General features: G+C 42.7%; 1 protein-coding gene across 4 annotated transcripts in view; it reads left to right on the top strand.

Moving 5' to 3' along the window:
• The window catches only part of shld2 (shieldin complex subunit 2), a 102,178-nt gene extending 95,868 nt beyond the window's left edge, over window positions 1-6,310 (top strand). For all 4 annotated transcript variants that reach the window (XM_087982632.1, XM_087982630.1, XM_043678720.2 and 1 more), the window contains 2 exons: window positions 724-839; window positions 5,314-6,310. In XM_087982632.1, the coding sequence (XP_087838758.1) occupies window positions 724-839; window positions 5,314-5,516 (319 nt within the window). In that variant the 3' untranslated portion in view covers window positions 5,517-6,310. The remainder of the gene's footprint in view (window positions 1-723; window positions 840-5,313) is intronic.
• Window positions 6,311-12,662: the final 6,352 nt, after the last annotated feature.

The following is a 12,662-nucleotide window of genomic DNA, read 5'->3' as shown; positions in this document are numbered from 1 at the left end:
ACAGTGGTCAAGAGAGGGTAAGTGCCAGCATAGGGTGTCCAAAAAGATGGAGTATGTTGGAGGCGGGCGAAAAGGTCTTCAGAGGGTGGGGGAGAGTCGCGATTGAAAAAGTAACCACGGAGGCAGAAGCAGCAGGAGAAAAGTTGAATGTTGCAACATGTGCAGAATTTGTTGACCCGGGCATGTAGTGGGATGAAGGTGAGACCTTTACTGAGGACTGATCGTTCATCCTGATTGAAGGGGCGGTCTGGGAGAAATGGTGAATACCCGGCAGGGCTTGGGCCTGGGGCTGTTCCCTTTCTCTCTGTACCTCTGTGCAACATCTCTAAAACAGATTTCATCACCTGTTATTCTCTTTCTCTCTGTTTCTCTCTGTATCTCTGTGCAAAGAAAGTGCTTCTGCTTTTGTTTTCAGATATTAAAATCTAATATATGCATTTTGGTCGCATTGACCTGGGTACCCAATTCCAGTGCCAACAAAACCGTATAATCATCCTGTCGGGCAAACACATAGCAGATCACATGCCTCTTCATTACACTACTTTCCCTCCAGTTAAAGATACACAGTCATCTTGTAAAACCACAAATTCATAGCTATCAGTACAGTGCACTTAGCCAGAAGAGATATCAGAAAATCTATGCACATTGCCAGTCAGTAAGAAGGAATATATGAGATTGCTTGAACTGTCAACTTGACATTATGTTTTCTTTATGTTCTTCCAGGCCCACAGTACTTGTGCTAACAGACCAAGATTCCCAGATTGATGTTCTTATCTCATCCAAACTCATGGAGAAGATATTTCTCGATATTCCTCCTGCTTCGCTGAGCAAACCCATAGGTAACCCAGCTTGTATCTTGGGTAAAGTGTATTATAAGGATGGCCAGTTAGTAGGAGGGAAGTGAAGAAGATAGACAGCTTTATTTCGGGAGGGAATTTGTGACCTTAAAACCTTGGTAGCTGAAGGCATGCCCAATCAGAAACATTTAAAATCAGAAATGTTCAAGATGAATTGGACAGGGTCAGATGTCTAGGAATGTTGAATAGCTAGCATATGTTGTACATTTAGGGAGAAGTGAAGCTGTGAAGGAATCTGGCAGGAAAAAGATCGCGAATTTGAGACATTACTTAGCAGGGAACCATGGTAGGTTTAAGGGGAGGTGACGGACTAGTAATATTATTGCTTGACAATTAAGCCAGGGAGGTCATGTTTTGGAAAATGGTGTGCAATTTTGGTCTCCCTCCTATAGGAAGGATGTTGTGAAATTTGAAAGGGTTCAGAAAAGATTTACAGGGTTGGAGTGTTTGAGCTGTAGGGAGAGGCTGTATAGCCTGGGGCTGTTTTCTCTGGAGGGTTGGAGGCTGAGGGATGGCCTTATAGAGGTTTATAAAATCATGAGGGGCATGGATAGGGTAAATAGACAAGATCTTTTCCCTGGGGTGGAGCAGTCCAGAACTAGGGGGCTGGTGGAGGCTGGTACAAATACAACATTTAAAAAGCATCCAGAATAGTGTATGAATCAGAAGGGTTTAGAGAGATATGGGCCGGGTGCTGGCCAGTGGGACGACATTAGGTTAGGATATCTGGTCGGCATGGATGAGTTGGACCGAAGGGTCTGTTTCCATACTGTACATCTCTATGACTATGTTCTGGGACCCAAGTTGGAATAATGCCACAACAGATGGCGGAATTTGAATTCAATAAAAAAAATTTGGAGTTAAGAATCTATTAATGCCCATGAAACTACTGTCGATTGTCAGAAAAACCTATCAGGCTCTCCAGTGCACTTCAGAAAAGGAAGTCTGCCATTGTCACCTAGTGTGGTCTACGTGTGAATCCAGACAATGTGACTGACTCTCAACTACCCTCTGAAATGGCCTAGAAAGCAGCTCAGTTGTACCAATCGTAACAAAGTCTCCTACAAAGAGGTGAACCGGATAGATAACCTGGCATCAACGCAGCCACTGGAAAAAACAACCCTGACCACTCTGCAAAGTCCTTACTAACGTCTGGGGCTAGTGCCAGAATTGGGAGCGCTGTCTTATAGGCTGGTCAAGTAACAGCCTGACATATTCAAACTCATGGAATCATAGCTTGCAGACAATGTCCCATACACCATCATCAGTGGTATGTAATCGGGAGGGAATTGTCCTGTGTGAGTCCTCAACATTGACTCTGGACCTCATGGAGTCCCATGCCTTCAGGTTAAACCTGTGCAAGGAAACCTCCTACTGATTCCATGTTACGAACCTCCCTTGGCTTATGAAACAATACTCCTCCCTGTTAAACAAACTTGGAGGAAGCACGGATGCAAAATGTACTCTGGGTGGGGGAGTCCAATGTCCATGATCAAAAGTGGTTCGACGGCAACACTACTGATCTAACTCAGGTTCTCAAGGACATACTGCTAGAATGGGTTTGCAGCAGGCAGTGAGGGAGCCAACAAGAGGGAAAACATACTTGATCTAATCCTTACCAATCTGCATCTGTCCATGATAGCATTAGTTAGAGTGACCAACACACAGTCTTTGTCGAAAATTATATATGTAGTTGGGGTGATGCCCCTTTAAGAGACTCTCAAGTGGAGCTGGGGCCTCAGTCTAGACCCTGCTGTGAAGGTGTGAGAATCTAAAAATAAAGTGTTCCTGTTCACAGTTTTACCTGGCCTACCTGGTTTGGAATTCCTGCTTAAAGAGAAAGCAACCAATAACAAAGTCCCATTTTCACATTGGGAATAGCCTCCAGCCTGTTGTGTGGCACTTCACCGTGCTAAATGGGAAAGACTTCAAATAGATCTAGCAATTCAAGTCTGGGCATCCACAATTGTGCTCCACTATAATCTGCAACCTCATGCCCCGGCATATTCCCCGCACAACCACTAAATCAAGCCAGGGATTAACCCTGGTTCAATGGAGAGTTCAGGAGTGCATACCAGGAGCAGCACCAGACATACATGAAAGTAAGATGTCAACCTGGTGAAACTATTATATAGGACTACTTCTGTGCCAAACAGCATAAACAAAAAGTAATAGACAGAGCTAAGCAATCCCAAAACCAACAGGTCAGCAATCTTGTCACATTTAGTCATGAACGGTAGAGAACAATTTTATCAACTCTCTGGAGGAGGAGGCTCAACCTCAATGATGGAAGAGCATAGCACATCGGTGCAAAGGGTAAGGCTGAAGCACTCACAGCAGTCTTCAGTCAGAAGTGCTAACTGGATGACCCATCTTGGCCTCCTCCACTGGTCCCCAGCCATATGGATGCCAGTCTTCAGCCAATTCACTTCACTCCACAATTGGAGGTACTGGATACTGCAAAGACTATGGGCCCTTACAATATTTTGGCAATAGTACTGAAGACTTGTGCTCTAGAACTTGCCGCTCCCCTAGCCAAACTGTTCCAGTACAGTTACAACACTGGTATCCACTTGAGAACATAGAAAATTGCCCAGGTATTTTTGTACACAAAAAAACAGGACAATTCCAACATATCAGTTAAGTGATGGAAGGTGTCATCAACAATACTGTCAAGGAGCACCTGCTCAGCAAAAACCTGCTCCATCACTGTTTAGACAGTTCGGGTCACTCAACTCCTGACGTCATTACAGCCTTGGCTCAAATATGGACAAAAGAGCTCATTCCAAAGATGAGGTGACAGTGACAGCCCTTGATATCAAGGCCACGTTTGACTGATTGTGGCATCAAAGAGCCCTAGCAAAACTGGAATCAATGGGAATCAAGGGGTAAACTCCCCACTAGTTGGAATCATACAAGGTGCACAGGACAATGGCTATGATTGGTGGAGGTCAGTCATCTCAGCTCCAGGACATCTCTGCAGGAGTTCCTCGGGGTAGTGTTCTAGGTGCTTAAAAGAGGAAACTGAAGCAGAGAGTTTTTGAGAGAGAATTGTAGAACTTGAGGTCCAGACAACTGAAGGCGAGGCCATTAATACTGGGATGATTAAAATTGGGGATTCTTAAAAATGAGCAGTCATGCAGTCATACAGGATGGAAACAGACCCTTTAGTCCAACTCATCTACGCCAACCATGTTCCCAAACTAAACTAGTCACATTTGCCTGCGTTTGGCCCATATCCCTCCAAACTTGCCATATTCATGTACTGTACTTATCTAAATATCTTTTAAATGTGGTAATTGTACCTACATCCACCACTTCCTCTGGCAGTTCATTCCATACACGAACATTTGTTTTGTGAAAAAGGTTGCCCCTCATATAAAAATATGCCCCCTAGTTTTGAACTCCCCCACTCTGGGGAAAATATTTTTTCTTTGCTTTTCATCCTACTTTCCAGTGAAAAAATTCCCAGCATATCCAGCCTTTGTATATAACTCAAACCCTCCATTCCCGGCAACATCCTAGTAAATCTTATCTGTAAGTGGATAGCTCAGAGAGTTTTGGGACTAGGAGGTTGTAGAGACAGGGATAGAGGAGAGCATGAGGGGTTTGAAAAGGGTAAGAATTTTAAATCTGAGTTGTACAAGTGGGATCCAGCATAGCTATTTGAATACAGGGATGATTGATGAATGGGGTATTGTGAGAGTAAGCATACAGTCTGCAGAATTTTGAATGACATTAAGTTTGCAGAGTGGAATGTAGGGTCCAACATGAAATGTCTCACCTCGTCAAATCTAAAGGTAATAGAGGACGAGGGTTTCCTCAACAAATGAACTGCAATAGAGCAGATTCTATCAATGTTGTGGTGTTGGAAGTAGGCAATATTATTGATAACACAGATATAAAATTGAAAGCTGATATTGTGTCTAAGTATGAGACCAGTGTTACTTGGAAATAGGAAATCAACAGTGTCCAGTGACATTCTAATTCAAACAAAATTCATTCCTCTAAATTTTCTAATATCATTGATCCGATTTTTAAAGCTCAAAGACATCAATTGGATCCATCACCCAGTGGTCTAAAACCTAAACAGGTTCAAGTCAAGCCAGGATAAGCAAGCTCCATCACTGAGACCTCTGGACAATGAACTTCTTACGAACGTGTGAAGCAATGCTGCATCTCTTCTCCAGATTTAGTAACAGACTAATCATTTTAAACATAGCAAATGAGGAGACAGTTGCTTGGCGTCATGGATTTGCATTCACTAAATAAATAAAATGTGACCATAGTCATCAGTGGTGTTATAAGTAAGATTATTTGTTGTTCCAGAGTTGGGTCAGCAGAGCTGCTGCATTTAAGTTCTTGTTCTGTTCCACAATAGAAATCCATATAAAAATTAGCAGTGTCTAGATGACTCTGAGATTAATCACAAAAATGATGTATTTGTGTGTTGCAGGTCCATCTGATAACGTGACATATGGGATGGTGGTAGCAGATTTGTGCTGTTCATTGTTTGCAGACCCTACTGACTGTTACACACTGACTTTGCAAAGCCAGTTTCATCTGGATGAAAACAGCATCGCCATGAATCAGGAATTCTATTTGTTGGATTTCTGCCCTGACCATTACCCTCTAAGCTTGTTAGAAACTGAAAGGTGAATTTATCAATCCCAAGACTCCCAGGTGTGGTTGGGCTGCTATGTAACAGGTGATGTTGTTATAGGGGAATGCTATTTATTACTTTTCATTTCAAGGCATGGACATCATTAGCAAAGGCAGCATTTATCTCTCACCCATAGTTTCTCTTGCACAGGTGTTGGTGGCCTTCAAATTCTACAATTCGAGATGAAGGTACTCCTACAGTACAAATTGAGAACTTTGTAACTTGAAGAGAATCTTGGAAGTGATGGTTTTTCCATGCATATCCTGTCATTTTCCATGTAGGTTGTGGAGCTCACAGGTTCTGGAATTGGCAGCTTACCCTCTGCAACCTATAGATTGTGCATGCACTATGTGATGACAAGTGGATCCTGATAACAAAGAGAGTAAATGCTACAACTCTACAGGTTTGAGAAAGGTTCCAAGCTTGACGCTGAATCTACCCTTAATGCTTGAGATCTCAGAACATAAAAGGGCGTCTCATCTCTCCCAGATTTCTATAATTGCGGAGATGTCACCGTGTGGGAGTGCTGATGACACTGTGGACAGCTAACCTGCTGCATTTTCTCAGGGTAAGAGCAGACATGCTCCCAACATTATCGCTTTGTCAGCCAGCCCAAAATTTTCCGTCCATGCCAAGATGTTGCAGTCTAAAGCTGGGTCATCATGCCCAGAGCTCTCAATGGCAGGCAAGGGCACCTTGTAATTGGTACAAAGCGAATGCATAAAGGTGCATAGTTCATTTTTGTTTTTACGGTTGGATATATTCTTTGATAAAGATTTTATATAAAGGCTTTTGCTGTTGATTTTTATTTTTGGATTGTGGCTAAGGAAACCTATGATTGGACTTCTAATGGATGTGCAGCATTTGAAAATCCATAACAATCAGGAGAAGTTGTCTCAGTGCCTCTATGCTTCCCATTGCCATTGTGACAGAGGATGATGGCCCTCCTCTGCGTTACTGTGTCCATCAGAACCTCCAGTTCCCAGTTGACAAAGCAAGATGACATTTTCCCCTTCTCTGCCATTTGCAGAAAAAAAAGTCAGTCACCATGCAGGGCAGCTCCAAACTGACAGTGCTTCTCCAGGTGCACTTCATGGCTCATGCATCAGGGATAATGGTCAGTTCTGGGATATTCTGGCATTTCCAGAAAAAGTTCTTCTGGTGTGACAAGTGATACAATTAGGCTAGCATTACACTACAGGGGTGTCATAGGGGTGAGGTAGCTAGTTAATAAGATGAGTTCAGAATAATATGGCAAGGAATCTCTTTAATCGTCGCAGTGAGAAACCCTTCAATGAAACTTAACAAAACTGACCCAGCCAAAGTAGAAGAAGATTCAGCCCATGGAAACGACAGCTCTCTAGCATGGCAATTCAAAATAGGAAAGATGGTATAACTATTTTCAGAAAGAAACTTATCAGGCATTACTATGTTTTCAGTGAGTTTGTTTGCTTAGATGCTGCTATTAAATATATATTATCCCATTGCACTTTGTTCCATCAAAGTCGAATTCATAAAAAATTGATGTGGAGGAGCCAGTGTTGGACTAGGGTGGACAAAGTTAAAAATCACACAACACCAGGTTATAGACCAACAGCTTTAGTTAGGAGAAAGTGAGGACTGCAGATGCTGGAGACCAGAGTTGAAAAATGTGGTGCTGGAAAAACACAGCAGGCCAGCCAACATCCGAGGAGCAGGAGAATCAGGCAAAAGCTGGGCATATGATTCCTGAAGAAGGGCTTAAGCCCGAAAAGTCAATTCTCCTGCTCCTCGGATGCTGCCTGCCTGCTGTGTTTTTCCAGCACCACATTTTTCAACAGGTTTAGTTGGCAGCTCTAGCTTTTGGAGCGCTGCTCTTCAGGTAGCTGTGGGACAGATCATAAGACACAGAATTCATAGCATTTCAAATGATACATTGAACAAACCTTCCAAAGATACACAAAGCCAACACACCAGGACATCCCATCATATCAGGCAGTGGGACCCTGTGTGAGAACCTCTCTGGCTATGTCGAGAGCATTTTGAAACCCATTATACAGGGGACCCCAGCTTCTGTCACAAAACTACAGATTTCTTTCAAAAACTCAGCACCCAAGGACTAGTCAAACCGGGAACATTCCTCATCATAATGGGTGTTTCTGCACTCGGCATCAGCGTCACCCACAATGACAGCACCACTACAACAGCCTCAATACTCAATACCAACAACTGCCAATCTCCAAGCACCATCCTATAACTTCATTCTCGACAACAACATTTTCACCTTTGACAACCGGTTCTTCATCCAGACACACACAACAACCATGGGGACCAAAGTTGCACCCGAATATGCCAACATTTTCATGCACAAGTTCAAACAAGACTTTTTTGCTACACAGGACCGCCAACACTACACACCAGATATATTGACAAACTTTTCTTCCTCTGGGCCCATGGTGAAGAGTCACTGAAACAACTACACAGTGATATCAACAAGTTCCGTTCCACCATCAGACTTACCATGGACTACTGTTGAGTATCTGTCTCATTCGTGGACACACACATCTCCATTAAGAACCAGGCACCTCAGTTCCTCAGTCTACCACAAACCCACGGATAACCTCATGATGCTACACTTCTCTAGCTTCCACCCTAAAAATATTAAAACAGCCATACCCTATGGACAAACCCTACACATACACAGGATCTGTTCAGATGTGGAGGAATGCAACAGACAGAAGGTGCTCAAGGATGCCCTCATAAGAACAAAGTACAATGCTCAACTCATCAATCACCAGTTCCGATGTGCCACGGCAAGAAACTAAAATGACCTCCTCAGGAGACAGACACAGGATGCAACCGATAGGGTACCCTTCACTGTGCAGTACTTCCCAGGAGCAGAGAATGTTCTTCGCAGCCTGCAACATATTTTCGATGAGGATGAACACCTTGCCAAAACCTTCCCTACGCTTCCACTTTTCACTTTTAAACAACCGCCAAACCTTAAGCAGACCATTGTTCGCAGCAAACTGCCCAGCCTTCAGGACAACATTGACCACAACACCGTACAATCCTGTCATGGCAACCACAAAGACATATCAGAGCGTCGACATGGATACCATCATTACATGTGAGGACACCACGTACATGTACGCAGCAGGTACTCATGTGACTCGGCCAACATTGTCTATTTCATAGCCTGCAGGCAACAATGCCACGAGGCATGGTACATTGGCGAGACCAAGCAGACGCTACAACAACGGATGAATGGACACCGCGCAACAATCACCAGACAGGGGTGTTTCCTCCCAGTCGGAGAACACTCCAGCAGTCAGAGTCATTTGACCTGGGATCTTCAGGTGACCATCCTCCAAGGTGGACTTCGGGACAGGCAACAGCACAGAGTGGCCGAGCAGAGGTACCCATGAGGATGGCCTACACCGGGACCTTGGGTTCATGTCACACTACAGGTGACCCCACTGCACCATACACTCTCTCACACACAGACACACACAACTACATACTCATGTAGACCCTCTGTCATACACGTGCTGTCTCATACATGCACACACCCTCTCACAGGCTTATACTCCATCACACTCACACATGCACTTTACCAAGCATGCACACACGCAAACACATGCTCTCTCATGCACACTCACACTTATGTGCTCTCTCTCTCTCTCTCTCTGTCATACACACACACACGCACATATAAGTCCACAGGGTAATTTGTGTTTGCAGAATTATATTTACAGATATATTCTATTTACTCAAAAAGTGCACAATCTGCAGGCAGTGTATGTAATATTTTATAAATTCTTATTTTGGAAATGGAACCAGTTTGACTCAAGATTTGAAGACAGACAGCTTTAATGCATTGTCTGGGCTGAGCTGTCACATATTTTTATAAAACCTTAAGTTATGTCGAGAATGTGATTTAAAAGAAGTCCTGAGATTTACATATTAATGAATTGAAACATCCAACCATTCTAAAAGGTGAAAGACTTAACAGTAACTTAGGTTTCTTCAATATGTCATTTCAGTTGCATGACACTGTAACCTTTTGACATAAATTCTGTGTCTTAATATCCTGTCCCACAGCTACCTGATAAAGAAGCAGTGCCCCAAAAGCTCGTGCTTCCAAATAAACTTGTTGAACGATAGCCTGGTGTTGTGTGATTTTGAACTTCATAAGAAATTGACCTCATATCTACCACATGTCAAGATGATTTGGAGATGCCGGTGTTGGACTGGGGTGTACAAAGTTAAAAATCACACAACACCAGGTTACAGTCCAACAGGTTTAATTGGAAGCACACGAGAAAGCTAGTGTGCTTCCAATTAAACCTGTTGGACTATAACCTGTTATGTGATTTTAAACGTGTCATGATGACAGTGTTCCCAGCCAGATGTAATTGCATAATTCTCCAGCCACTCAAACCTGGAGGTGCCAGTGGTTATTGGGATTGATTTTACTTCCATAATTTGTACATGGCACTAAACACATGCTATGGGGCAAATAACCTAATGCTGCAATTAAGTAAATAGTTAGTCAGGAAAAGTTAAGCTAATAAATAGCTGGTCTGACTCGTGATTTGCTATGAAAGTGATCCCTAAGTAACCTCACCCCATAACTACATCTCCCTAACGCACAACACCCCCTCCATTGCCCCGGAACCCAAACCCCTCTTCCCCTTTTGCTGAGCAAGATCTTTTTCCCCACTCAAACCCAAAGCACCTCCTTTAGGGGCATCAAACCCGAAACCCCTTCTCCCATTCTGGAGCTGAGGAGCTCCTTCCCTGTTCCAAACATAACCTTCACTTCCCAGCTGCCAGACCTGATAGCACCCACCCCAACTCCAATTCCTCCAGGTCCTGATATCAAATAACCCTGTCTCCCTTGCTGGACCTAATAGCTCCCATTCATTTGATTTGCCCTCATTACTCTATCACTTACCTGGCTGTGTTGCCACCTTGTGTCCTGGCACCCTTCCCACCTGGCTCCAACCCAAAACCCTACCGTCTACCCAATTCGCACGCTACAAATTTGGCATCTTTGGCCCCAATCACCCAGAAAGCTATTTGCTTGTCATCCTACCCCGCTACCACTGGCTCCCTACACTTGCAGCACCCTAACTTTACTCTCATACACATAGCTTTTCAGAACAGCTGTCAAAGTGGCTGTTTGTGATTCTGGACCTTCACATTCGGAATCCAGCAGCTGAGGTGTGGTTTGTCTCTTCTAACAATCTCGACTACAAAAGACTTGTCAGAATGAAAATACAGCTCTGCATTTCTGAGAAAGCCCTGATTAGATTAGACTGTCAAAAATGTAGAGTTCTTTTGTGGCATAAAAATGGAGCAGAATCAATCCTTGGAGAGTCTGACCCAATTTCATATGTAACTAACAATTACAGTTTCAGTCTGTTCTGTTTGCTATCCTTCATAGATACCCTTTATAAATAGATTCTGTAGACAGTTTAATGTAGTGTATAATTTAAATAGACTGATGCTGAGTAAATAGACCTTGCTTGCTGAAAAGTACACTATTCACTGTGAGTTCTACAATAAGTCACAGCCATCTCCATCTGTTTGGCTAACACAATAGTGTCAGTGGACTTTCTGAATAGGGTTTAGAAGACACAGTTACCAGTTACAGTTCCTTTGCTGTTTCCCATGAGAACACCACAGTCTCTTCTCACTACTTTGCCTCCTCAGCCAAGACTGAAACAACAGATCCATGTGACTGAGGAGTATACATTCTGGTAGATAACCTCTGCTCAGTCATAATTTCCACATCTCACACCTGACATGGAAATCCGTTTCTGTAGGACACGTATTTCAAGAATGCCACGATATTCAATGTGGAAGGAATATTCTTAATTTTTCCATGTGTAATTAATTCATTCTTTCATTAATTATTCAGTTATTGATTACTTTTAAATTGTCAGCCAATTATTTTTCTCGACTCTTACTTCTGCTGCTGTTTCACTGGGTTATAGTGCCATAGTTAGCATTTAGCGTCAATATCTGACCCAGGGCTGGGGAACCTGCGGCCTTCTAGGCCATTGTGTGTGGCCTTTTGAATGAATCCAAATTTTGCAGAACAAACTTTTATTTTTATTAATATGTTTTTTCTTTATTGTTTTTATTTTAATTTTAAAATGAATGTATTTAAAATACCAGAGAGTAAAAGAAAGTTCAATGAAATAATCCTCACAGACTGACCGCCACAATTAAAAAATTGGTACGTCATAAAGGCTATTTCGACACCTGCAGGGACAGGTGTTAGCAGAACTTTTATCTTTGCGAGAACAGATAATTGAATTTTATGAAGAAGAGTCAGCAATGCGAATTAGTGAAAGAAGATTTCTATAGAAATGCTGCATTTCTGAGTGATATCATGTCAAAGCAAAATGACTTTAATATTTCTTTGCAAGGTAAAACTAGGTCTATATACGATATGAGGCAAAAAAATCCAAGCAGTTCGAAAAATGCTATTTTTTTCAAAATTCTTCTTCTTCAAAAGGAAATTTCGGATGAACGTTTTCCCTAGTTAGCAAAGGTCATTGATGAACAAGAGGATTTTTGCGAATCATTTGAAGAATACGGAGCTGTTTAGACTTATTAATTGGAGAATACAATGAAAGGTTCTCTGACTTTGAGAATCATGACATCACACTCAAATTAGCATCTCAACCTCACCTAGTTGATGCCTCCAAGGCTCCTAAAGAACTACAGATGGAGTTGATTGAGCTCTCAGAAGATGACATTTTAAAGTCCTTATTTGACGCTAGGAAAGATCCGATTGAAATATGAAAAAATGCAATAGAATACAAAAATACAATAGAATACGAAAAGGTTCCCCACCTCTGACCCAAGTAATTAGATTCATGTGTGAGTCTTGACAGTGGCTGTTGGAAAAATATTGGCCACAAGAGGGCACAGTGCTGTTCATCTCACTCTCAACATTATTGTTCGACAGATATGAACACAGTGGCACAGTGGTTAGCACTGTTGCCTCACAGCGCTAGAGACCCAGGTTCAATTCGTGACTCTCTGTGTGGAGTTTGCACATTCTCCCTGTGTCTGCGTGGGTTTGCTCCGGTTTCCTCCCACAATCCGAAAATGTGCAGGTTAGGTGAATTGGCCATGCTAAA

Source organism: Chiloscyllium plagiosum, unplaced genomic scaffold (genome assembly GCF_037043375.1).
Source record: "Chiloscyllium plagiosum isolate Xiang-an unplaced genomic scaffold, Cpla_swu_hap1 HiC_scaffold_43, whole genome shotgun sequence".
Classification (NCBI taxonomy): Eukaryota; Metazoa; Chordata; class Chondrichthyes; order Orectolobiformes; family Hemiscylliidae; genus Chiloscyllium; species Chiloscyllium plagiosum.
The sequence above is the reverse complement of the archived record's forward strand: the minus strand, read 5'-3'. Positions and strand labels throughout refer to the sequence as shown.